Here is a 25000-nt window from a genome sequence, read left to right on the forward strand (position 1 = left end):
CTCATGCCTGACTAAGCGCGTTGGGTTACGCTGCTGGTCAGGCATCTGCTTGGCAGATGTGGTGTAGCGTATATGGTTTTGTCCGAACGCAGTGACGCCTCCTTGAGCTACTGAAACTGAAACTGATACAATTATATTCAAATAATGTTTCTTAATTCTTTCTGTTTTTACATTAAGAATATTAGTTATTACCTGCAGTGTGTGGATGTATGTATGAAACGGTGTATGTGATATTTTTTACATTTGCATCTTCGTAATATTCGTAAAAGCTGTTGTTGACTTTTACAGTTATGGTCCCCATGTTGTTTACTTGTCTCTGTTGTGATAATGCACCTGACCAAATTTCTCCAGTTGGAGATAAAGTTATTCTTATCTTATCTTATCTTATATTATCTTAGACAGGCCAGTTTTGTCCGGTGGGTGTGTGTATATGCTGGTTTTTACAGACGAGTAATTTTGTATTGTTGTTGTTGTTACAGACCATGTGTACCGGTCCACGATCCGACAGGAGGACACCATGACTGATGTGGAAGTTCTGGACACCTGCTCCAAGGTACTGACAGGGATACAGGAATATTATATTTTTTTAAAAAAAGAAAAAAGAAAAAAGGCATTTTGTGCAGGGGCACTTTGTGTTGACTTTAATTAGGCAAACAACAAGGGCAATTCAGTGAACTTGTCTGTCTTTCTGTCTCTGTCTCTGTCCCTTTCTGTCTGTCTGTCTCTCTGTCTGTCTCTGTCCCTTTCTGTTTGTCTGTCTCTCTATTTCTATCCCTTTCTGTCTGTCTCTCTGTCTGTCTCTGTCTCTGTCCCTTTCTGTCTGTCTCTCTGTCTGTCTCTGTCCCTTTCTGTCTGTCTCTCTGTCTGTCTCTGTCCCTTTCTGTCTGTCTGTCTCTGTCTATCTCTGTCTATTTCTGTCTGTCTGCCTCTCTGTCTATCTCTGCCCCTTTCTCTCTGTCTCTCTGTCTGTCTTTCTATCTCTGCCCCTTTCTGTCTGTCTCTCTGTCTGTCTTTCTGTCTATCTCTGCCCCTTTCTGTCTGTCTCTGTCCCTTTCTGTCTGTCTTTCTGTCTATCTCTGCCCCTTTCTGTCTGTCTCTGTCCCTTTCTGTCTGTCTTTCTGTCTATCTCTGCCCCTTTCTGTCTGTCTCTGCCCCTTTCTGTCTGTCTCTCTGTCTGTCTTTCTGTCTATCTCTGCCCCTTTCTGTCTGTCTCTGTCCCTTTCTGTCTGTCTTTCTGTCTGTCTCTGTCCCTTTCTGTCTGTCTGCCTCTGTCTATCTATGTCCCTTTCTGTCTGTCTTTCTGTCTGTCTCTCTGTCTGTCTCTGTCCCTTTCTGTCTGTCTCTGCCCCTTTCTGTCTGTCTCTCTGTCTGTCTTTCTGTCTGTCTCTGCCCCTTTCTGTCTGTCTCTCTGTCTGTCTTTCTGTCTGTCTCTGCCCCTTTCTGTCTATCTCTGTCCCTTTCTGTCTGTCTCTGTCCCTTTCTGTCTGTCTCTCTGTCTGTCTTTCTGTCTGTCTCTGCCCCTTTCTGTCTATCTCTGTCCCTTTCTGTCTGTCTCTGCCCCTTTCTGTCTATCTCTGTCCCTTTCTGTCTGTCTCTGTCCCTTTCTGTCTGTCTCTGCCCCTTTCTGTCTGTCTCTCTGTCTGTCTCTGCCCCTTTCTGTCTGTCTCTGTCCCTTTCTGTCTGTCTCTGTCCCTTTCTGTCTGTCTCTCTGTCTGTCTCTGCCCCTTTCTGTCTGTCTCTCTGTCTGTCTCTGTCCCTTTCTCTCTCTGTCCTTGTTCCTTTCTTTCTGTCTCACTGTCTGTCTGTCTCTATCTCGCTCTCTCCCTCCCCCCGCTCTCTCTTTTCTTCCTTCCTTTCTCCCCCAACCCACCCCTCCATATTTTTCAATTGTCTCTATGTGTGTGTGTGTGTGTGTGTGTGTGTGTGTGTGTGTGTGTGTGTGTACCGGACAGACGAGCCCCGGCATTGTGGAGGAGAGCAGGGTCAGCTGGGCAGACGCCTTCGTGGTGGTGTACAGCATCTGCAGCCGGCCCTCCTTCCGCACGGCGCGAGACCTGGTGCACGTGCTCAGCAAGGCTCCGCGCGCCGCCCACCCATCCCCCTCCTCCCCCACCTCATCCTCCTCCTCTCCCCCGCTCCTCCTGCTGGCCAACATGAGGGACCTGGAGCACCGAAGGGAGGTGGGGGTGGAGGAGGGTCACGAGCTGGCCCTGGAATACGGGTGTCAGTACTACGAGGTGTCGGCGGCGGACAGCGCGCTCAGCGTCAGCATCGCCTTCCAGGCCTTCCTGCGCGAGGCGCGGAGCGTGCTGCAGCAGCGGGCGGCCTCCCTCAAGAGGAGAAGGAGCTCCCTGGGCTCCGTCAGCAAGAAGCTGGGAGCCATGTTCGGCAAGAACTCGGGCAGTAGCAGCGCCAAGGACAGCGGAAACGGCAACGGCGGCGACTCGGAGGGCGGAAGGCGTCGGATGTCTCTGACCAACGGGCACGGGCATGGGCACCACCACGGTAGCGGCTGGGGTGGTGGGGGCTGGGGCGGGGACTCGGAGAAACGGAGAACGTCTGTGGAGATCGTGGACCGGAAGTCATAGCCGGAAGGGGTGTGTGTGGCCGTGCGTCGTTGAGTTTTATCATTCTTTTTAATTTTTTTTTCTATGTTTAATAATCTCTCGTTGCACTAACGTTCGCCACACTTGACAAAGTTATGACTATGTTGTTTGAAACATATTTATGTGGCCATCTTTTATTCGTTTGTGTTTGTTTTGGCAATACAGTGCAGCAAGTCTTAAATTTCACACTGTTGAATACAAAGGCAACTATGGAAGAGGAACTCGCCGCCTTTTCCGTGACGACTATCATATTTATGTATACTTCGTCTCCCCTTTTTTTTTTTGACAATGATTTTATCGGTGATAAAAACTTACGGATTTTTTGTTTCTGCCACGCAGAAATCTTGCTGAACAGGCAAACATTTTCACTACGCTGTATCTGGTTTGTTCTTCATTCGATAACATGGATTTTTTTTTCCACATGAGAGCTTGTCTGCTGTGTCGGTAATAATGGACACGTTGGACAACAGTCCTTAGGTGCTGTAACTTGGGACTCTCCATATCTTGGTGCAGATTTCTTCTTTCATGAGACTTTGGTGAACGTAAAGGCTATGTAGCAATAGACAGAAATCTGTGCATATCAGTAAAATCTGGATCATCTGTCCATGTCTTTCGGAATCAACAAAAAGATTGGAGAGAAAAAAATATAAAAAAAACTATTAAAAAAAAACAAAACCGCTGAAAGGAAACATTTCCATCCCTGTTTGTATTTTGTTATATTGTATGCGACCACTTTCTTCACAATGTAACCCTGTATATATCCTTATGCTGGTGTTTTATATTCTGTGCCAGAACGGACGGTGACTTATTCAACGGTACACAGAAATGTAATGCTGGCACTTAGCTAGGGGCTTGTTGCGGAAACGTTGATCATCCTTGGGGAGTGTGTGTACATAGAGTGCGATTCTTCTGCTTTGGTCTGATAGGGGTGTTCAATGATTTGTATGATATATACATATATATATATATATATATATATATATATATATATATATATGATGTGTGTGTGTGAGCCACACTTGGGGTAAGAGGATTCGCAATGTTTTCTTCGGGCCGTAAAGAGTGCTTCAAAAGTGAAATTCAAATCAGCATCGTAGAAAACATCGCAGCATAGGAGATCGGTGATTCATTTGTATTTGATTGTTATACTTCCTCTCCTACCCCGTCTCTCTCCACGTCTATCTTCCAGTGTGTGTGTGTGTGTGTGTGTGTGTGTGTGTGTGTGTGTGTGTGTGTGTGTGTGTGTGTGTGTTGTGTGTGTGTGTGTATAGCAGAAAGAGAGAGCAGACAAAGATGAACATTTCAGGCGCGTAAATTTTGACCAGTTAGGAATACATCATCTTTGTAGAAACACCCCTGCTTTTCCGCACAGGGCTTCTGCTCGTTCAGGTTTCCACATAAACCTTCAAATGACAACCCGGAGGCACTTGGGGGAGTATGGGGCAAAAGCACGCACGTGTTGATGAGAGACGACTGGTTGAAACCACTTCATCATACAGCTGGCAAAGTGTCATCACACCTCTAGCTCCATAATCACGGAATAGAACAGCGTACAACGCCCAGGCTTGCCTAACACTTGACAGAGGGAAGACAGAAGAGGCCGGACCTCACAGGTCTGGCTGAGGAGGGTGACAAGGGGAAATGACCCTTGTTGCACGACACGAGTTAACACCTCTGCTTTTACGACCCACCTCTGCTTTTGCACACACACACACACACACGCGCACGCGAGCGCGCGCGCACACACAAACACATACACACGCACGCGCACACGCACACATACACACACACGCACACACACACACACACACACACACACACACACACACACACACGCACGCGCGCGCGCACACACTCACACGCACACACACACACACACACGCGCGCGCGCGCTCACACACACACACACACAAACACACACACACAGGTCAATATCATTTCGTATCAGTGATAGTGAAAACACAGTTAAAGAACGGATGGGTTGTTGAGGTTCAATTTGGACCACACCTTTCGAAAGTTAACGGAATTGGCAGCGGTGTTGATTATGTTAGATAATATATCGGAAACGTCCCGAATGAGCCCTGTAAAGGAATTGTACCTAAGCTGAAGCCGCATCTAAAACTGCAATTAGTCGCAATGTTAGAATAAGCGATGCAATTACAACTTAAGTGCAGTGTCTTTGAAGAGAAAAACTGATGTCTCTCTAACGTGATTTGAAAATGACATCAAAATCAACCAGCGGTGATCTATAACCACACATGTTCACTGTAATCATTCTGGTTAAAACGAGAAAAGCTGCATCAATGTTAGGTTCATGAGGCATGCAAATACCCGGTCCCTGTTCAAGAGACCGTGGCATTTTATGTATCGATTAAACCAACAGTTCTGGGGTGGCGAGGGGGTGGAGGGTAGGGTGAAGGAGATGTGGGTGTTCGTTAACCCTTTCACCGCCAAACTCGCATTTGTGCACTGAAAGGTGACCATTCATTGGTCTGTTATCCATGAACCTACTGCTCTTAATGTTCGAAAGTTGGATAGGCCATATTTTCTATACGTCTCAGGGGGGAATCCCCAGCTATTCTTAGCCACTGTCTTTTTCTGTGTTTATACCACAAGGGGATTTTATACTCTAAATTGAATGGTGGTGAAAGGGTTAAACCCAGAACAGGAAGGGATGTGGGGTGGACGTGGGTATATTTTAAATAGTACTTTTTTTTATAAGTAAATAAGTAAATGAATGAATGAATAGATAGATGATTTATCCTCTGTGGTTAAAAAAAAAAAAAAAAAAAAAGAGAGAGAGGGAGAGTCTGTTTCTCATACATTATACCTTGGCCACACTCCTTCTTCTCCTCAAGTACAGCTCTATGCAGCCACTAACAACTCCGAGATGCTGTTCAGTGCCATCAAGGCTGTCTATGGCCCCTTCAAAAGGAGGAACAGCCCCTGTGCTTTCTTCTGATGGCTCTGCTGCCACTCTCAAGGACAAGGAGGTGTCGGCACAAACAAGGTGGGACCGCAGAAACACCTGAATCACTTCACCTCACTCTTTTTTTCCCCCCAGTCCATCATGACTTTAATGTCAGAACAAAGACAAGCATTGATTCTGAAACAAACACATAAACAATTTTTTTTTAAATGACTGACACGGCGGGCATAGAAGATAACAATAGTAGGAAAAAAAATACCCATAAGCAAAAGCTGAGCTTAGCAACACAACTTTTCCCAGAGAAATAGGATGTCACGAGAGAGATTTCGAACTTTTCTGTAAAAAGAAAGAAAGAAAGAAGAAAAAGAAGAAGAAAACCGCATACAGAATGAAGCGAAACTAAACAAAACCAAACAAACAGGAAAACCCGAAGAATCTTGTAGAAGAAAAAATACGATAAAAATCTAAGCTCTCTCTCTCTCTCTCTCTCTCTCTCTCTCTCTCTCTCTATATATATATATATATATATATATATATATATACAGGACTTCACCTCACTCGGTTACACGCGTTAACGCTAGACCTGCTGCGCAAGAGTCAATGTGCCCGTCCTTTGTGACGGCAATTTGTATGCAGTGCCACGTAAACTTATGAGTGATCAGGGAAGGGTTTTGGGGGGGGACTGGATACACCCCGCGACTTCATTCAGTGACGTGGAAGTCGCGTGCTGTTCCTTTCAGGGATACGCGTTGTGCCTGGCTCCAAAAGCCTGCCCACGTTCAGAATGCTTCTTGATTAATGAATGACTTGTGGGCGGTTATTGCTCCGATTTATTCGATTTTTATTCGCACGAATGTCGTCGAAAGGTGGCTAGGTCTTTTTCTCCCTCCTAAATCCAGAGCATTCCACGTTTTCTGAATAGAAACATTATCTGTATGTATCCAAGTGGGAGAGAACAGATGCCCCCTTCAAGGCCTGTCTCGCTTGCTTTGCCGGCCTTCAACTTATGTCTGAATGTTTATCAGGTCGTTGTCCACAACCTCAACTTCTATATCAGTACGTGTAATACTTATTTCCTGAAATTCATCCCTGTCAGTTAATGTGTTTACGCGGATTTGGGAGTGGGGTGGGGGTGGGGGGGGGACATTTTCCTGAAATTCCTGTCTGTCAATTACTGTGTGTACGCGGAGTTTGGATGGATATTTCTAGACATACAAGTAATGTGGCCACTTAGACCGACTTTTTCGACAGTTTGTGTGTATTGCAGCGCTTGTATACATAACTATGGTTGTCGCGGGGAATGACTATGCGAAATGGCTCTCACTCGCTGTGGTGACTTGACCTGTCCCGGTTCGTTAGATGAAGACTCACAATGCCGCAGAACGTCCATTGAACTTCCATGGATCTCCCCACCCTCTAACCAGACCTTTCTGCAACATCATTCTACCCGAAAGAAGAGAGTATTACATATTCATTTAAAATGTCTTTTTATTTTTTTTATTTTTTTTTTTACGACACCACTTGCTTATTTTGCCTTCTATCAAAATATCACTTTTTTCAAGACTTAATTTGCCTTTTGTCCTTTACTTCAGGGAATCTGTTGCCTGTTTTTGTTTCTTTCAAACTGTTATTGGCGTATTGGGTCATGTCTTTCAAACCTTCACATCGCCGGCTGTATGTGTACCAGCAGATTGCTTCCATACAGTACCAGGGAATAAGAACTGGTCCAGAAGCACCACCCTCTCTGACAAGTGGTGTGGTGTGTTGTGCCAGAGAAGAAGAGAGTCGAGAAGAAATCATGTTAAGAAAAAACCCATAGGGAGGTCAGTCTCATATCATAGTATTAGATGAACAGACTATAAACAAATAAACAACCATAGGGAAACATGAAAAAGATATGGATGAAAATATGTCCTTTTTCAATCAGCGGAAAGTGGTAAAAAAACAACAACAAAACATTACGAAAATGGAAGAAATACTAAAAACAACCCAAAAACGACGCTATTCTTTGGAGGAAAGCATCTTCACACGCACACACACACACACACACACACACACACACACACACACACACACACACACACACACACACAGTGGAGTGATAGCCTAGAGGTAACGCGTCCGCATAGGAAACGAGAGAATCAGAGCGCGCTGGTTCGAATCTCGGCTCAGCCGCCGATATTTTCTCCACCTCCACTGGACCTTGAGTGGTGGTCTGCACGGTAGTCATTCGGATGAGACGATAAACCGAGGTCCAGTGTGCAGCATTCACTTAGCGCACGTAAAAGAACCCACGGCAACAAAAAGATTGTTCCTGGCAAAATTCTGTAGAAAAACCACTTCGATAGGAAAAGCAAATAAAACCGCACGCAGGAAAAAATACAAACTAATGGGTGGCGCTGTAGTGTAGCGACGCGCTCTCCCTGGGGAGAGCAGCCCGAATTTCACACAGAGAAATCTGTCGTGATAGAAAGAAATACAAATACAGAGAGAGAGAGAGAGAGAGAGAGAGAGAGAGAGAGAGAGATACAATTCTGGAAACAGAAAAAAAACTGAATACAACAGATTAGACTTTTACAACAAAATGAAAAGAAACTTTTATCAAATTGAGAATTATCTAACTGATAAAATCGATCCTGTTCACAAACAAGCTCTTTGTCAACTCAGAATAAGCGCACATTATTTAAATATCGAACGAAGAAGATAAGCAAACATTCCCAGAGAAGAGAGGTTATGTGATACATGTGAAGTTTCTGAAGATGAATTACATTTCTTAGATACGTGTATCTTATTTCACAGTTTGAGAAACCATCTAATTACAACTGTACAACAGTACGATCATCAATCAAATGTGATCACAAGAAAATTATAAAACAATATCCAAAAACCAAGTGATTCATTCAACTGCGATGACTGTAAAAAACACACAACCCCCCCCCCAAAAAAAAACAACCACACACACAAAAAACACACACACACTCGCGAACTATGTTTCATTGCATGTGTATTAGATGATGACAGTTTATTTCTTTGTTCCTTTTGTTCTTTGTTGTGTCTATTAATCCTTCGGGATTTTATGACAATACATGAAGTCAAGTCAAGTCAAGTCATACACATTACACCACACCACACACACAAAGAGACAGATTACATAAAGAACACTTTATTACGTAGAGCAGTGTGTGTTTTTATATGTACTTGCTTCTTTGAAATGATAATCAACCCAGAACATTTTATGTGGAAGAATTACTAATCACTTTTCTGCATATGTAATGATAAGATGGCGTGAATGGGTTTACGCGTGCACATATGTACATATTTTGGCACACATGCATCTGTGAATTTGAATTCAAGTGCACGGGAATTTCTTGTTGGAATCAGCAACAATGACATCATATTCACGCGCGTGTGTGTGTGTGTGTGTGTGTGTGTGTGTGTGTGTGTGTGTGTGTGTGTGTGTGAGAGAGAGAGAGAGAGAGAGAGAGAGAGAGTGTGTGTGTGTGTGTGTGTGTGTGTGTGAAAATGACAGAGAGAACATGAATACATTTTGAATAATGCGCTGGAATACGAGCAGTGTAACATAAACATAGTGCTACGGAGACATTCTTCGGCACAGCATAGAGCGTGTTACCACGCACATATCATCATCATTTTACCGTGCACTGTGTCAGCTTTGTCACAACATATGATTATCATTGTAGGTGTGTGTGATGCGGAGTGTTGACAGGTGCCTAGTCACGGCAGTCAGGCTAGGCGTGACGAGGTCTGTGTGCAGTATACAGGTGCTTTGATTTCATCGCGGTTTTCTGCTTGATTTGCTTTGGTTTCATGGTGGTAATATGCTTGAGTTGCTTCCATCTCTTAGCGGTTATCTGTTTGATTTCACAGTGGTTATCTGTTTTCAGTTGTTTTGATTTCATGGCGGTAATCTGCTTGAGGACAACAATAAACATTCAGCCTATGGGAATAAAGACAATTTGTCGTTTTTTGTTGTTGTTGTTTTTATTTTTTCGTTGTTGTGCGATGTGAAACTATGGTCTGTTTGTGTATTCTGTTTTGTTTGTTAAGCCAATTATGATTATTACAATTATCATCAGTGTCATCATTATCTATTCATTTATTTCTCTGACTATTAATCCACCCCCGTCTCAGTCAGTCAGTCTGTCTGTCTGTCTGTCTGTCTCTGTCTCTCTCTCTCTCTCTGTGCCTGTCTCGTTCTCTGTCTGGTGTGTAAAATGTGACTGGATTGCTGTTTTGCTAATTGAAGCTGTAGAAGTCGTGACACGGTGTGGACGAATTGCACGTGCAAGGCCTCAGTGTCCTCCGTGCTGTCACGTTGTCAAAGAGGAGAGAAGGTCAAGTGAGATGGAAGACAGCTCGACAAGAAAGACAACCCTCCCGCCCCCCCGGGCCCCCCCGGGCCCCCACCCCTCCACCCCCAATCCCTCGCGGCCCGCATCCACGCGCCACACGGATCCCGAAGCTGTGTGTGTGTGTGTGTACATACCACATGCATTCTCCCCTTACACATGCGCGCGTGCACACACACACACACACACACACACACACACAACCCACAGGAAGGGCGAAAAAGTTTGGACGGTCGGAACAGTGAGATGGAATGTATGTGTTGAATGTTGCCATTCGCCAAACACACACGCATGCATAAACACTCTGCAAGCACGTCAGCAGAATAATATGGGGGGGAAAAGAAGATCAACACACACACACACACACACACACACACACAACATACGCACACTGCAGTGAGAAAGGGGGAATGGGAGGGGGTGGGTTAGGATGAACACAGTTCAAACGGGTCACACACACACACACACACACACACACACGCACGCACGCACGCACACACACACACACACACACACACACACACGCACGCACGCACGCACACACACACACACACACACACAGAAAAGTGGAAGGGATGAGGGGGCAAGAGACCTTGAAGCAAACAGTCTGGCGTTGTGACGCACGAGCAGAGATACGTCACAAGCAACAAGACAACAGCAAGGAGGAGCAAGAGAAGTGTCCACTTTGCTGTCAGTTTGCTCTCCAATCCCCACCCCCCACCCCCCGAACCCCCCTCCTCTGAGAACCCGAGAACGTGCAAACACCAAGGGCAGATTCCCTCTCTCCAAACACCCCACACAGCCAGTGAAGTCGTCGATGGAAGAATATTCCCTCCCCCCCCCCTTCTGTTTTGACATCCGGCGAAAAAAAAAAGTTCTTGCGTCACACATTGTACTGCTCCACGCGATTCTTGTTTGTCCCCCTTGGTCTTGTGTTCATGTATATTTTTCATGGGGAAATTGGTAGAGTGGGGGGGAGAGAGAGCAGAGTTTTGGAGGTGGAGGGGTGGTGCGGCTGGTGAGAGAATCAGTGAACGGGAGACCCAGCTCCTGTTCATGTAAGGGAGACTATCGAAATAAAACTACCTCTGCTCTCTGACCACAGATTGAGTTTCCTCCCTTAAACTCTCTCCCTCTCTCTTCCTTTCTCTCCACTTCTTTCTTTCTCTTTCATTTTCTGCGTCACTCTCTGTCGGCCTAGCTTTCTTTCTTTCTTTTTTCTGTCTCTCCTCCTCCTTTCACCCTGTCATCCCTATCAACAATCCTCTTGCTTGTCTTCTGACTATAATAATTGATGGTGAAGTTTTCACTTCATCAGTGCCTTGTGAGCACAGTTCATCTTTATATACATTATTTTTGGTCTGTTACAACGGGTGCCTGCATGGCTCAGTAGGCTGATCACCGTTCTCACAATCAGATGGCTGTGAGTTCGAGTCTCCGGGTACGCCCAAAATGTGAAGAATAGGAATGTAGGATAAAATGAAAAAACAAAACAAACAAGAACAAGAAAAAAAACAAAAACAAACAAACAAAAAAACCCCCACAGAAATAGGATTAAACAAACAAATAACCCCCCCCCCCCACCAAAAAAAAAAAAAAAAAAAAAAAAATACAAATTTTAAAAATTAAAAATAAAGAAATAAAATAAAATTTAAAAACAAGCAAAAGAAAAAAAAGTAGAAAGATGTGAAAAACCAAATTGGAAAAAGAATTGAAAATTAGCTTTTCTTCTTTTTCTTTACATATATATGCAAAGATATATATGTGTATGTGTGTGTGTGCATGCGTATATATGCGTTGTAAAAAGCAAAATCAATCAGCCAAGACTAATCACATCCAGCTTTTGGGATTTTCGAGATGCTCCCCTCCGGTCGACGGTAAAGAAGTACATAGACGAAAACCAATCGCTTCGCCAATAGCTTTTTCCCCAAAGTGGTCAATGCCCTGTCTCTCGAACAAATCCAGTATGACTGGATAGAATTGTGAAATCAACAACCATCTACCTGAGGATTTAGTCATTAGCCCCATCCACATGTTTCTGTTGAAACGCGCGCGCGTGTGCCTGTGTGTGTGTGTGTGTGTGTGTGTGTGTGTGTGTGCGCGTGCGCGTGCGTGTGTGTGTGTGTGTGTGTGTGTGTGTGTGTGTGTGTGTGTGTGTGTGTGTGTGGTGTCTGTGTATGATTTTCGATTTTTGTTTGTACTTTTTATGTACTATCCCCCCCTAATATTCCTTGTGACCTCGGTACACTTGGTAAGAAAGACATATTCTATTCTATTCTGTTAATGTCTTGTGCTCCTTTCAGATTTGACCCATAGCTGTTCTCTATCTGTGTACTTGTATGTGTGAATATGTGAGCATCAAAGTGAGTAATGAAAAGAGTTTCCGGGGGGCTGGTGTACTGTCCGGTTTGTTTTCACGAGGAGGACAGTGTTTAGGGGGTCACTGTCTGGGTTTCCGCCCGTGCACAGCTCTCTGGTAAAACAGAAGGCTTAGGCTACAGTATCATGAGTTGAAGCGGTTTGATGGTAGGGAATTGTGTCTGTTTCTGTGCTTACATCTACACTTGTAGGTTTGTCCTGAATCTCAGAGGGTGTTTGTGTGGATGATGTCACACTTTTCTTCTCTTCTAGTTTAGATTTATTTAAACTTCAGAGTTTATTGACCCTAGCTGCGAAGGAGTCAATGACCACGACTGCTGTTGCCCGAATGAGAGCGAAGGCTGTTCGTACATGGCTCCAGTTTAATGTTTCTCTGGCGGATTAGACGTATCAGATGTTCTTCGCAAGCCAGCGAGTCTTAGAATTATAATGTATTGTATTGTTTTGTATTGCGTTGCGTTGCGTTGTATAGTATAGTATAGTATAGTAGTATAGTATTGTGTAGTATAGTATCTAGGGGGCAAAATTGTACTGGCTGTTAATGCTGCATCCATGGGGGCTAGCTGGCCTTTGGGAACCATTCCCAACGCCGACTGTCCTAAACCCCTCCTGGCCGAGAGAGTGGGGATGTAACTTGGGCAAGACACTCTCCGCTATAACCAAATTTTAACCCATATAGTCGGGACAGCAGTTACCCCCTCTGCTGTTCTGATGGTCATAGTGGAACACGACTGACTGTCATACATATATAGTATTGTGCTGTGTTGTGTTGTATTATGTTGTTATTGTATTGTATTGTATTGTATTGTATTGAATCACGACAGATATATCTGTATGACCGTGACATTCATGTGGCTCTCCCCGAGAAAAAAAACAAAAAACCGACGCGTCGCCACAGTGCAGGGACAGCCCTTCCCCCCTCCCACCTTTTCCTTGTCTGGAACCGTATTTGTTTAATTAATAAAGTGGATTTTTCATCATGTCTTTTGCCAGGGACAATCTTTTTTTTTCTTTTCTTTTTTTTTTGCTGTGAGTTCTTTAACGTGCGCAAGGTACATACCGAGTGCACACGGACATCGGTTTATCATAGCTCTGAACCTGTTTGTTGGGATGGCCATAGTAACTGATCGATCGTGGACACAGTGACAAATGCGTTAGAACTTTTTCGTGTTAGTTACATGGGAAGAAAATGTAAAATTTTCATGTACTCCCACAGGGTGTTTAGAAATAAACATGTCTTGTCTGGGACCCTTTGACGACTACCGGTAACTCAGTGTCAAATCTCGACGTTCGAGTGTCACGTGCAGCGAACAGAAAGAATACTAATGACGGGACGTGTGCGTGTGCACTGAGTGACGACAGCAAGAGGAATGCACTGAGCCTTGACATTGTCCGGATCCTCACACTGCGGGGCAAGCCAGCCACACAGGAAGCTGTTTCCTGTCCTCGTGATTTGGTTCGAAAGGGTCGGGACGTCACCAACCTATCCTCTTCTGTCAGTTTGGGGAGAAAGGGGGTTGAGGGTGTGTGTGTGTCTGCGTGTGTGGGGTGGGGGTGGGGATGGAGGGTGGGGGCTTGGAGGGTGGGGGAGGGGGAGAGGGAGGGGGCACGGGGGGCGGGGGGGTAGGGGAGTGTCTGGGGTTTACTTTAAACGGAGGAGGAGATGAAGAGAAAGTGAAGATTGAATCGAGAGAGAGACTGGGGGCGGGGGACGTCAAGAGCGACGGACAAAGAGAGAAAGAGGGAGAGGGGGGAGAGAGAGAGAGAGAGAGGGAGAGAGGGAGAGAGAGACAGAGGGAGAGAGAGAGAGCGAGAGAGAGAGGGAGAGAGAGAGAGGGAGAGAGAGAGAGAGAGACTGGGGGCGGGGGACGTCAAGAGCGACGGACAGAGAGAGAGAGAGGGAGAGGGGGGAGAGAGAGAGGGGAGAGAGAGAGAGAGAGGGAGAGAGAGAGGGAGATAGAGAGAGAGACTGGGGGCGGGGGACGTCAAGAGCGACGGACAGAGAGAGAGAGAGAGAGGGAGAGAGAGAGAGGGAGAGAGAGAGGGAGAGAGAGGGAGAGAGAGAGAGCGAGAGAGAGGGAGAGAGAGAGGGAGAGAGAGAGAGAGAGGGAGATAGAGAGGGGGAGAGGGAGAGAGAGAGAGGGAGAGAGAGGGAGAGAGGGAGGGGGAGAGGGAGAGAGAGAGAGCGAGAGAGAGGGAGAGAGAGAGCGAGGGAGAGAGAGAGAGGGCGAGAGAGAGGGAGAGAGTGAGAGAGAGAGAGATGGGGAGAGAGAGAGAGGGAGAGAGAGAGACACACACAGAGAGAGGGAGAGATAGAGGGAGAGAGAAAGCGAGAGGGAGGGAGAGAAAGAGAGGGACAAAGACAGAGCGAGAGAGAGAGAGAGAGAGAGAGAGAGAGAGAGAGAGAGAGAGAGAGAGAGAGAGAGAGAGAGACAAGACAAGACAAAACAAAATCTTTAGTATCGAGGGTAAGTAACAAGTAGCAAGTAGCATGCTTTTTTACATCCAGCCCTCGCCCTAAAGAGGGAATGAAAGAGGGAGAGAGAGTGGGAGAGAGACAGGCAGACCGACAGACAGACAGAGACGGGTATGGAGTGAGAAGGGTGCTAAAGAGAGTCGGGTGGTTGTGACAACTGAGGTACTTGGATAATGGCAGAGAATTATAATCTATCTGTGCACCTTCTTCAAGCGGGAAAACCCCCCAAAACTCTTTGATCGTCTCCACTGGTCTTGTTGGGGTTTTTTTTTATTGACAAGTTGAGTATTTGATTATGATCAAATAATATATGATATGATATGATCTACTATTCTATATCATAGAATAAATCAGGCGATCAGCCAGTCAGCCAATCAATCAGTCATCAGTCAACCCATCCTTCAATTGACCATTCAGTTGTTCAAGCAGTCACTCCTTTGAACAAAGAATCAGTCACAGGTTTCACGTGTTTATTACCAAACAGCGAGGTCATCCAATGATGTCTTGAATTCAACAAAAGATCAAACCAGAGGAGGAGAAACTCAGGTAAACAAACCTAAACCAAAACCTTTCCAACAAGCTTATCGTCTCTAAGGTTAAGTTAACTGTTTAGGACTTGGATCATATTTCTTTATTCATGTATCTATTGAAGCTCTATGCGCTTTACAATAACACTAAAAAGCATTCACGCAAACACTCCCACACAAACATACACATATTTCTCAAAACTTACTTCAGAGATTACATTTAAAAGAGATCACGTCTTAAAGTGAATCAAATAATATATCACATGTAAACAGTTAAAACAAGAAACAATGACAGCAATTACAACAGAAGGAGAGAGGGGTGCATGTTCCATTGCTTTACATGACAGCTAGCAATTGCATATGTGAAAGTTATGTTCATGTCCTGTTTTAGAAAAGGAAACAAAGTTGACCAAAGCACAATAAGGGGAAATAATGACGAACAAAACTAGGATATGTCGCACACATAGACAGGCACACACAAACACAGGTGCGCGCACACACACCGAACAAATCCCGTCTAATATCACTAAACAACGAAAAGACGTTAAACTAAACTAAACGACACACACATACACACACAGAGAGACACCTCCACCCGCCCTCCCTCCTTAACTTCCTTACCCCCATGTGGTCCCACAATATGTACAACAAAAAACAAGCAAACAACAACAACAACAACAATCAATCAAAGAAACAAACAAACCGGGAAATCGCTGCAAAATGAGAGTGAAACTATAATACAAGAAAGACACAGACACAGCCAGAAACGTCTCCCCGGGGGACAATTTCACCGCTGGAAATGTTCCCCGGGGACTTTCTCACCGTTCATAATGTCCCCCCCCCCCCCCCCCCGCTCCCCCTCCACCCCCCCCCCCCCTCGCGGACATTTCCAGCGGCCAAAATGCCCCACTTCTTGTGTCTTTAGCCATTTTCAGAGTTGGGGGACATTTCAGAACGAGCCTAAAACGCAAGAAGAGGGACATTCTGGCCACTGAAAATATTCGCAGCGGACATTATGAACGGTGAGAAAGTCCCCGGGGGACATTTCCAGCGATCAAATTGCCCCCCGGCGACGTTTCCAGGTGGGGGGGGGATAATCTAGGAATGTGTTGATGGAAGAACACGTGGAACAATTCGCCACTCGTGCATCTATGGCACCAAACGGGGAGGGTGTGTGGGGGGGGGAAGGGCCAGGCGGAGGGGGCGGGGGTGGGGGGGACCCAGCAGGGTGTGGGAGTAGGGGGTGTGGGCATCGTGAGGATCACGTGATGTCACATCATGGCCACGCTGTGTGTGTGTGTGTGTGGGGGGGGGGGGGCGTTGGGAAGGGGGGACAGTTGTGGAGAGGGGGGGACGGGCCAGCAACGGGGGGTGTGTGGGGGGGGTGACCCTGCAGGGTGTGGGAGTAGGGGGTGTGGGCATCGTGAGGATCACGTGATGTCACATCATGGCCACGCTGTGTGTGTGTGTGTGTGTGTGTGTGTGTTTGTGTGGAGGAGGGGGAGGGACTAGAGATGGGGGCGAGGGGGGGAGGCTGAGGAAGGCTTTGTGGGGATGAAGGTGGATCATTAGTTTTGGATCATTCACGCTGTGGCTTCTCTTCTGAGAGAAAGAGGTGGGGTTAGGGAGAGGAGTATCAGTATCAGTATCAGTAGCTCAAGGAGGCGTCACTGCGTTCGGTCAAATCCATATACGCTACACCACATCTGCCAAGCAGATGCCTGGCTAGCAGCGTAACCCAAAGCGCTTAGTCAGGCCTTGAGAAAAAAAAAATAGGAGAGGAGGGGACTGGGAAATAATCAAATCAAATCAATAAATCAGTCAATGAATGAGTTAATCAATCAAAAGGATTTTATCATTCCACATGGAAATTTATGTGTTTTGGGGGGTTGGGTGGGTGGGGATTGGGAGGGTCTTAGCTGCAGGAGAGATCCCTTCAGTGGGACTTGGGGGGGAAAACGACGCAAGGCGATTATAGACATACATCTGATGGTTTGCAATGTTATCCATCTCCCAGCTAATATCCAATGCTCACGTGAGTCACGTGACCCAAGCGGAAGCACGAAGCCTTTGTACACGATAGAACATAATTGACGAAAACTGCGGGAAAGAGTCAGAAAGCTCGTGACATGAAAACGACACATGTCGCGAAGATAAGTTTACTTAACTATGTCTTTTGTACATGAATGAGAGGAGCTGGATACAGCAATTCCCAAACTCAGGGTTTGGTGTTGCGATGCAGATTCTTCAGGGACACTACCACCACGCCTTTGTTCATCGGCTGGGCGTACACGTCTCCCGCTGGACACACCACGTGCGGCACACCACTCTGCTTTCCCTCCTCGCCCCCTGACCCCACACACCTGCCCGGGTGGTCGCCTTCTCCTCCTGAACCGTTAGCGGCAACAACGTGTGGTGCTGAACACGTGGGGCGTTCAGCTTCCTCCTGTTCGGAAGAGACTGTGACGGGCCCCTCCTCCTCCAAGCTGGGTGCAGCTCGCGGTACAGGACACGTGGCAGACCCAGCTCCATCAGTGCAATCTCCTTGGGGAGGTGGGAGCTCAGCTTGGGGACTTGCGCTCTCTGCGGAACTGGTTGGAAGCATGTTGACGACGTCTTCCACTTCTTCGTAGTCGCCCGGGCGTGGTGGCTTGGGTAGTGTGCTGGGCGGGACAGACACGCCTGCACGAAGACCAGCGCACGTGCTTTGTCCAGCCAGCACAGGACCTGCCGATGCCGTGGTGCCCTTCTTATGGGCAGTGGTGTTGGTGTTGGCTGCCTCCGCTGCATGGTCCTCTTTCTCGGTCTCCCGAACCGGCTCAGAGTAGATCCTGGCATCTTCGTGTGTGTCTGCGCCTTGAGAAGATGACGCGTCAATCTGCCGACGAGCCGCGCTGGGAGACCGCGTCAACACTACGACCTTCACGGCGAGCTCGTCCCCGTCTTTGTGGTTGTGGTCGTTGCACAGAGGGATGGTGGCCGCGTCGTTCTGTACGAGAGGGATCACCTCGGCATAGTCGCTGCCGCGTAGAGGCTTTGGCTGGGTGTACTCGGCACTGGAAGGTCTGGGGCCGACGCGGCGAGGGGCGGTGGTGGTGGAGGAGGAGGATGAGGATGAGAGGGCCGCAGGAGTCAGCGGCTTGAGTTGCCTGCCCCTGGTCTGCGCCAGACGGGCCTGGAGGTCGGCCAGATGGGCCTCGCGGTGGGCACGAGCGGCGACTGAGTCCTCGGGCTGGTCCCAGTCCCCCGTGCTGTGGAAGGACGGCTTCTGGCGAATCCTCAGTCTGCCGGACCTGTCGGGAGACATGCAGAAGGGTTACACAGAGGGGGTCACAGAGAGAGGGGGTACACAGAGAGGGAGGTACACAGAGGGGGGGGGGGGAGGGGGCGTACACAGAGAGGGGGGTCACAGAGAGGGGGGTACACAGAGGGGGGGGGGGGTACACAGAGAGGGGGGTTACAGAGAGAGGGGGTTACAGAGAGAGGGGTTGGGTTTTTCCTTTCCCTTCACTTTCTTCTAAGTCAGTGGAATGAAGTTAGCATCCAGCACGGACAAAAGAGTGCACACACACACACACACACACACACACACACACACACACACACCACACACGCACAGAGGTTGGCGAACAATCACTGCAGAGACAGACAAACAGACATGGCGTGCTCACTTTTTGAGGACGAAGAGAAGCAAGGCCACCAGGGAGAAGATGACAAGGCACGTGACACCCGTCATCCCCACTGCTGTCGCCAACTCTGGTGTCAACAGAGAGACAGAGAGAGAGAGAGAGGGGGGGGAGGGAGAGGAAGAAGAGGGGGTCTTCACGTCAGCAACACACACACACACACACACACACACACACACACCTGAATACAACACATACACACACACACACACACCTGTATACAACACACACACACACACACCTGTAAGCAACACACACACACACACACACACACACACACACACACACACACCTGTATACAACACACACACCTGTATACAACACACACACACACACACACACATTACCTGTATAAAACACACACACAAACACACACACACACAGACGCACACACACACAACACACACACACGAACCTATATACAACACCTACCCACACCCACCCCCCACCCCACCCACCCACACACACATGCGCGCGCAAGCATGCACAGGTAGGCATACGCACGTATAAGTATGTGTGTGCGCGCGCCCACACACTCTTTCCGCACACACACACACACACACACACACACACACACACACACACAGACGCAAGCATGCACACTCACACGCCTCACACACATTCAATCTTGTTCGTACCAACATCAGCTTCTGTGAACGTCTTTGGCTTTGATCCCTTAAGGTCTTGCTTACCTGAAAATGGAAATGAATTCATAGATCTATAAGAATAAAATATAATTAAAAACAGTTAAGTTCCGCTACATCTTGAGATTGACTTCCCATTGAATTGGCATAATTTCAGTGCAAGTGGCTAATGTTTGCAGAAGTATACCTTATATACTTAGTAGAAGTTCTTGCCATATTTACTAAAATGATAAAATGTCTCCCTTGGATAACCTTATTAGTATGCGAGACTTAAGTGCTAAGGTTTTGAAGAAAAAAACAACAACAAAAAAACAATATTATTTTACAATTAAAATTTATTTGTTTGGGGAAAAATGTACTTTATCAATTTTTTTTTTGTAATCTAACAAGAAGTGCCCACAGCATTATGACTGTAATGAGTGTGAAGAACTGATATATTTTTTTCTATTTTAAAGCCAAATTTGGTGTCAATAGACAATGCGCTTCCAGAGAAAATGACAATGATACAGTTTACCACACACACACACACACACACACACACACAACGGAAGATGGGTTATTACAAAGGCTCACATTGTTTATACACGTGAGCCAAAAAAGCGGAAAGTTTATAAAAAATTAAAAAAATATTAGTGGGGCCTCCAACCTCCTCTTTTTTCCCACTTTTTCTTTTCTTTTCTTTTTTTCCTTTTCTTTCTTTTTTTTTCTCTTTTTCCCACATCTTTCTTTTTCTTCTTTCACAGACTCATATTTACCTTTCATGCACCACTTTCCCCCACACACCTTAACCAATCACTTTCATTCTTTCCTCTATCGTCTGGCGCAGCAATTGCCCCAGTGTGTCTTGAGGCATGCATTTTAAGAATATTCGATGTCTGTGTACATTTGCCAGGGTTTTTTGATGTTCTAGTGTTCTTATGTATGCATGCTAAACATGTATGACAAGTGATTACATCTGTCTGGGTTTATTGTTGCCCTTGTGGGCGGAAAGGTAAATCAAAAGATAATCCATCAATTCTGCTTATCCATTTTTCGTGCATGTTACCACAGAAAACATTTCGTGATGTATATTTCATATCACAGACGTTAAACTCCTTGTATCCTCATGTGATAACGAACCATAATGACAACAACGCAGCAGCAACATAACACTGACAACAAAAAGAACAAATGCACTTACGACAGTCAATTAGGTAGTGTAGAGGCGTGTTGCAAGGCCTATTTTCCAAGAACACATGGGAAGCGTTCCGCGTCAGGGCCGGGCACTCCGCTCCTTCTCTGCTCTTGTCTCCTGTCAGCTGTTCTCTCCCTTCGCTTCCTGAGCAGAGCACAGTGACCGACACTTCGAGGTGGGTTTGACTTGAGCGATTAGTCACGGTTTTCAATTTTTTATTTAAAAAAATCTTTATATAATAACCTTTTTATTCAAAATTTTACAAATATAATAGCAACAAAAAGGCAAACAAGAAAAACAAACAAAAAAACAACAAACAACAACAAAAAAAAAAAAAAAAAAAAAAAAAAAAAAATCTGAATTGAAGAACATACATGGAACACTATTACGTAAATTGCCAAAGAGTAAAATAATTATTATAATTTATATCTATATATACGTGTCCACATCCACACACACACACTGACACACACACAACAACATACAAGACAAAAAACGCAAGTCACGTTGTTTATTACAACTTGCATGTTTGTTTGTCATGTCTGTCTTACACACACACACACACACACACACACACACACACACAGGGAGAGAATGAGACAAAGGGAGGGGGTAGACGAGATCAGACAAAATCTTTATCAACGGAGGCAACTTGTATGCTGTTTCATATCCAGCTCTCATCCTAACGAAGGACTTAAAACGAAAACAGCGCTCAGTTATTTAAAAAACAACAACAAAAAAACCCAAAAAACCAAACAAAATAAAACGACACAGACACATAGACACAGACACACACAGAGTGACAGAGCGATAGAGACAAACAACAGACACATAGACACAGACACAGACACACACAGAGTGACAGAGCGATAGAGACAAACAACAGACACATAGACACAGACACATAGACACAGACACAGACAGAGTGACAGAGCGATAGAGACAAACAACAGACACACAGACACAGACACACACAGAGTGACAGAGCGATAGAGACAAACAACAGACACATAGACACAGACACAGACACACACAGAGTGACAGAGCGATAGAGACAAACAACAGACACATAGACACAGACACATAGACACAGACACAGACAGAGTGACAGAGCGATAGAGACAAACAACAGACACATAGACACAGACACATAGACACAGACACAGACAGAGTGACAGAGCGATAGAGACAAACAACAGACAAATACGCAGACAGAACAGACGGACAGACATAAATAGTGTTTTTGAAAATGAAGTCACAAACCATCCTGTTTCAACCAGCTGTAAGTCGTCTTGAATTCCAGACTGAGCCAGAAAGACACACTGTGGAGATTCTGGATGGGTACATGCTTCAACATGCGGTACAACTTCTTAAAGAACTGTTTTAGGCCTGTGTTTCCATCAGGATTGTGAGCTGGAAGAGAGCTGTCAATTCCATCCGCAGAGCAATGTATTTTTCCTTTTCTGTAATTTGTATAGCCACCCTCATTGGCTTCGGGTGTGAAGCCATTTCTGACTGAAATAAGAAACAATTCAGTGAAATCACACAAACTTGCAAAGAATGTCACAGTGCATGATGGAATTAAAAATTCAGTCTATCTTTGTCTCTTTGCCTGCCTGTCTGTCTATATCTCACTTTCTCTTCCTCTTTGTCTGTCTGTCTGTCTCTTGTGTGTGTGTGTGTGTATATATATTATGTGCGTGCGCATGTGTGTGCGTGCGCATGTGTGTGTGTGTGTGTGTGTGTGTGTGTGTGTGTGTGTGTGTGTGCGTGTGTGTGTGTGTGTGTGTGTGTGTGTGTGTGTGAAATCGCATTGTATTGTATTGTAGTGTATATCTAGAAAAGGAAAACCCATTCCAAATTCATGAATGAAGGTTGCTTAGATTTTCGAAGAACTTTACCAAGAGCTACAGGGCAGTCCGCTGTGTGCATGTACCTTCCTCTGTCATTTCCATGCAGTTATCTAACTCGTTCGTTCCGCCCCAAATCTGACTTTTTACTTTACCCTTGGGGTCGCAAATCTTTATCATTCAATCATATTCCGTGGCCTAGCATGCAACAAATTTTCATGGAAATACACCAATGCTTTCTTTATGTAGAAATATCACACTGAGTGCTGCTGTTTGCTCTGTCTCCCCAAGGTGAAAAATCCTTCAACGCCCTCCCCCTCACGCCCCCCCCCCCCATCCCCATCCCTCTCCCCTTCCCCCTGCATTTCGATACTGTCCATACACTCGAGTAAATGTCACAATGTATTCACTGCATTGTTCGTGAAATGGAGGCCTCAGCTGGGTTGTATGACCGATCTTAGCAGCACTCAGAATTTTCCTAAATTTCCGCGGCTAATTCCAAAGACTTAGTAACATTGTTAACGCTAAGCAATAAGAATTCATTCGTAGATCTCCGCTAATTCCATAGACTTAGTAACATTGTTAACGCTAAGCAATAAGAATTCATTCATAGATCTCCGCTAATTCCATAGACTTAGTAACATTGTTAACGCTAAGCAATAAGAATTCATTCATAGATCTCCGCTAATTCCATAGACTTAGTAACATTGTTGACGCTAAGCAGTGATAATTTTCCTAAATCTTCGCCAATTCCATAGACTTAGGAACACTGTTAACGCTAAACAATAAGAATCTATTCCTAAATCTCCGCTTATTCCACAGACTTACGAACATTGTTAACACTAAGCAGACTTAGCGCTGTTCAAAATCGCTCGTGCAACCAAACCCTGTACATACCGCAGATGACAGTGGAGTTGTCGTTGCATGACGTTGGGGTGATGACAAGGTTTCCCTGGTCTCGGAATCTGCCCGTGAAACATGTGCCTGTCCTGAGCTTTTCTTGACCAAGTTTAACAGACGGCAGATCCTCTGAGAAAAAGAAAAAAATAACATTTGTCAACAGTACTCTTATCCTGCTCTTCACCATGGTCATTGTTAGAAGAGACAAAAGAAGGAAGCGGGAGGAAAGGAGGAAGGGAGGAGGAGGAGGAGCAGGAGGGGGAAGAGGTGGTGGAGAAAGAGGAGGATTTATATCGATCACTGAACCGGCAAAAGCAGAATAAGAGGAAGGTGCATTTGTATTCTAAGTGGTCTTTTATTAAAAACTTTAGTTATTACTGATCTATTAATTGAATCGATCAGACGGGCGCAGTAGCCGAGTGGTTAAAGCGTTGGACTTTCAATCTGAGGGTCTCGGGTTCGAATCTAGGTAACGGCGCCTGGTTTGGTAAAGGGTGGAGATTTTTCCGATCTTCTAGATCAACATATGTGCAGACCTGCTAGTGCCTGAACCCCACTTCGTGTGCATACGCAAGCAGAAGATCAAATAGGTACGTTAAAGATCCTGTAATCCATGTCAGCGTTCGGTGGGTTATGGAAGCAAAAACATACCCTGCATGCACTGCCCGGAAAACGGAGTATGGCTGCGTACATGGCGGGGTAAAAACGGTCGTGCACGTTAAAGTCCACTCGTGTACATACGAGTGAACGTGGGAGTTGCAGCCCACGAACAAAGAAGAAGAAGAGGAATCGATCAAAGTGCTGTGTGTTTTTCGTTTCTCACTGTTGGTCGTGCCCTAAACTGATGTGGAAGGGGAGTGAATACAGTGATAGGAAGTCACTGCTTCGTTGCTCATTGCTTTGATCGTAAGATGCTCGTCTGCCAGTAAAGCTGCCCGTGTGGGTGTAGGTTCGAATCCCGTTCTCGGCTGTTCTCCCAGGTTTGACTGGAAAATCAAACTGAGCGTCTAGTCATTCGGATAGGACGATAAACCGAGGTCCAGTATGCAGCACGCACTTGGCGCACTGGAAAAGAACCCATGGCAATGAGAGTTATCCTCTGGCAAAATTCTTTAGAGGAAATCCCCTGATTGGTGCACAAATTTACATGCATGCACCCAAGGCCTGCCGAACGCGTTGGGTTATATGCTGCTGTCAGGCATCTGCCTAGCAGATGTGGTGTAGCGTACATGGATTTGTCCGAACGCTGTTTTCTGAGAACCTGAAACAGAAACTATGCTTTCATGGGAATGACGGTGTGAAACGACGTTGGATGACAAATACTCCAGTCAAGAACAAGAACAAGAAGAACAAATGTTTTAATTGCGTATAAGCCTGTGACCCGTTGCAAACATAATATACATAAAGAAACCTACACAAGGCACACAAATAAGTAGATAAATAACAGACAGGTAAACAA

At 45.7% G+C, this 25000-nt stretch overlaps 2 protein-coding genes across 3 annotated transcripts in view; one reads left to right on the top strand and one right to left on the bottom strand.

The window, feature by feature from the left end:
• Positions 1-9506, top strand: part of LOC143282863 (ras-related and estrogen-regulated growth inhibitor-like protein) — a 69308-nt gene extending 59802 nt beyond the window's left edge. For both annotated transcript variants that reach the window (XM_076588722.1, XM_076588721.1), the window contains exons 3-4: positions 480-553; positions 1953-9506. In XM_076588722.1, the coding sequence (XP_076444837.1) occupies positions 480-553; positions 1953-2588 (710 nt within the window). In that variant the 3' untranslated portion in view covers positions 2589-9506. The remainder of the gene's footprint in view (positions 1-479; positions 554-1952) is intronic.
• A 5710-nt stretch (positions 9507-15216) lies between these two features.
• LOC143282864 (uncharacterized) overlaps positions 15217-25000 on the bottom strand; it is a 16261-nt gene continuing 6477 nt past the window's right edge. The window contains exons 5-10 of the mRNA XM_076588723.1: positions 23539-23670; positions 22055-22306; positions 20798-20935; positions 19612-19665; positions 18959-19043; positions 15217-18580 (exon numbers count right to left, since the gene is read on the bottom strand). Of these exons, the coding sequence (XP_076444838.1) occupies positions 17506-18580; positions 18959-19043; positions 19612-19665; positions 20798-20935; positions 22055-22306; positions 23539-23670 (1736 nt within the window). The 3' untranslated portion in view covers positions 15217-17505. The remainder of the gene's footprint in view (positions 18581-18958; positions 19044-19611; positions 19666-20797; positions 20936-22054; positions 22307-23538; positions 23671-25000) is intronic.

The sequence above is a fragment of the Babylonia areolata genome, chromosome 6 (assembly GCF_041734735.1).
Source record: "Babylonia areolata isolate BAREFJ2019XMU chromosome 6, ASM4173473v1, whole genome shotgun sequence".
NCBI classification, from domain to species: Eukaryota; Metazoa; Mollusca; class Gastropoda; order Neogastropoda; family Buccinidae; genus Babylonia; species Babylonia areolata.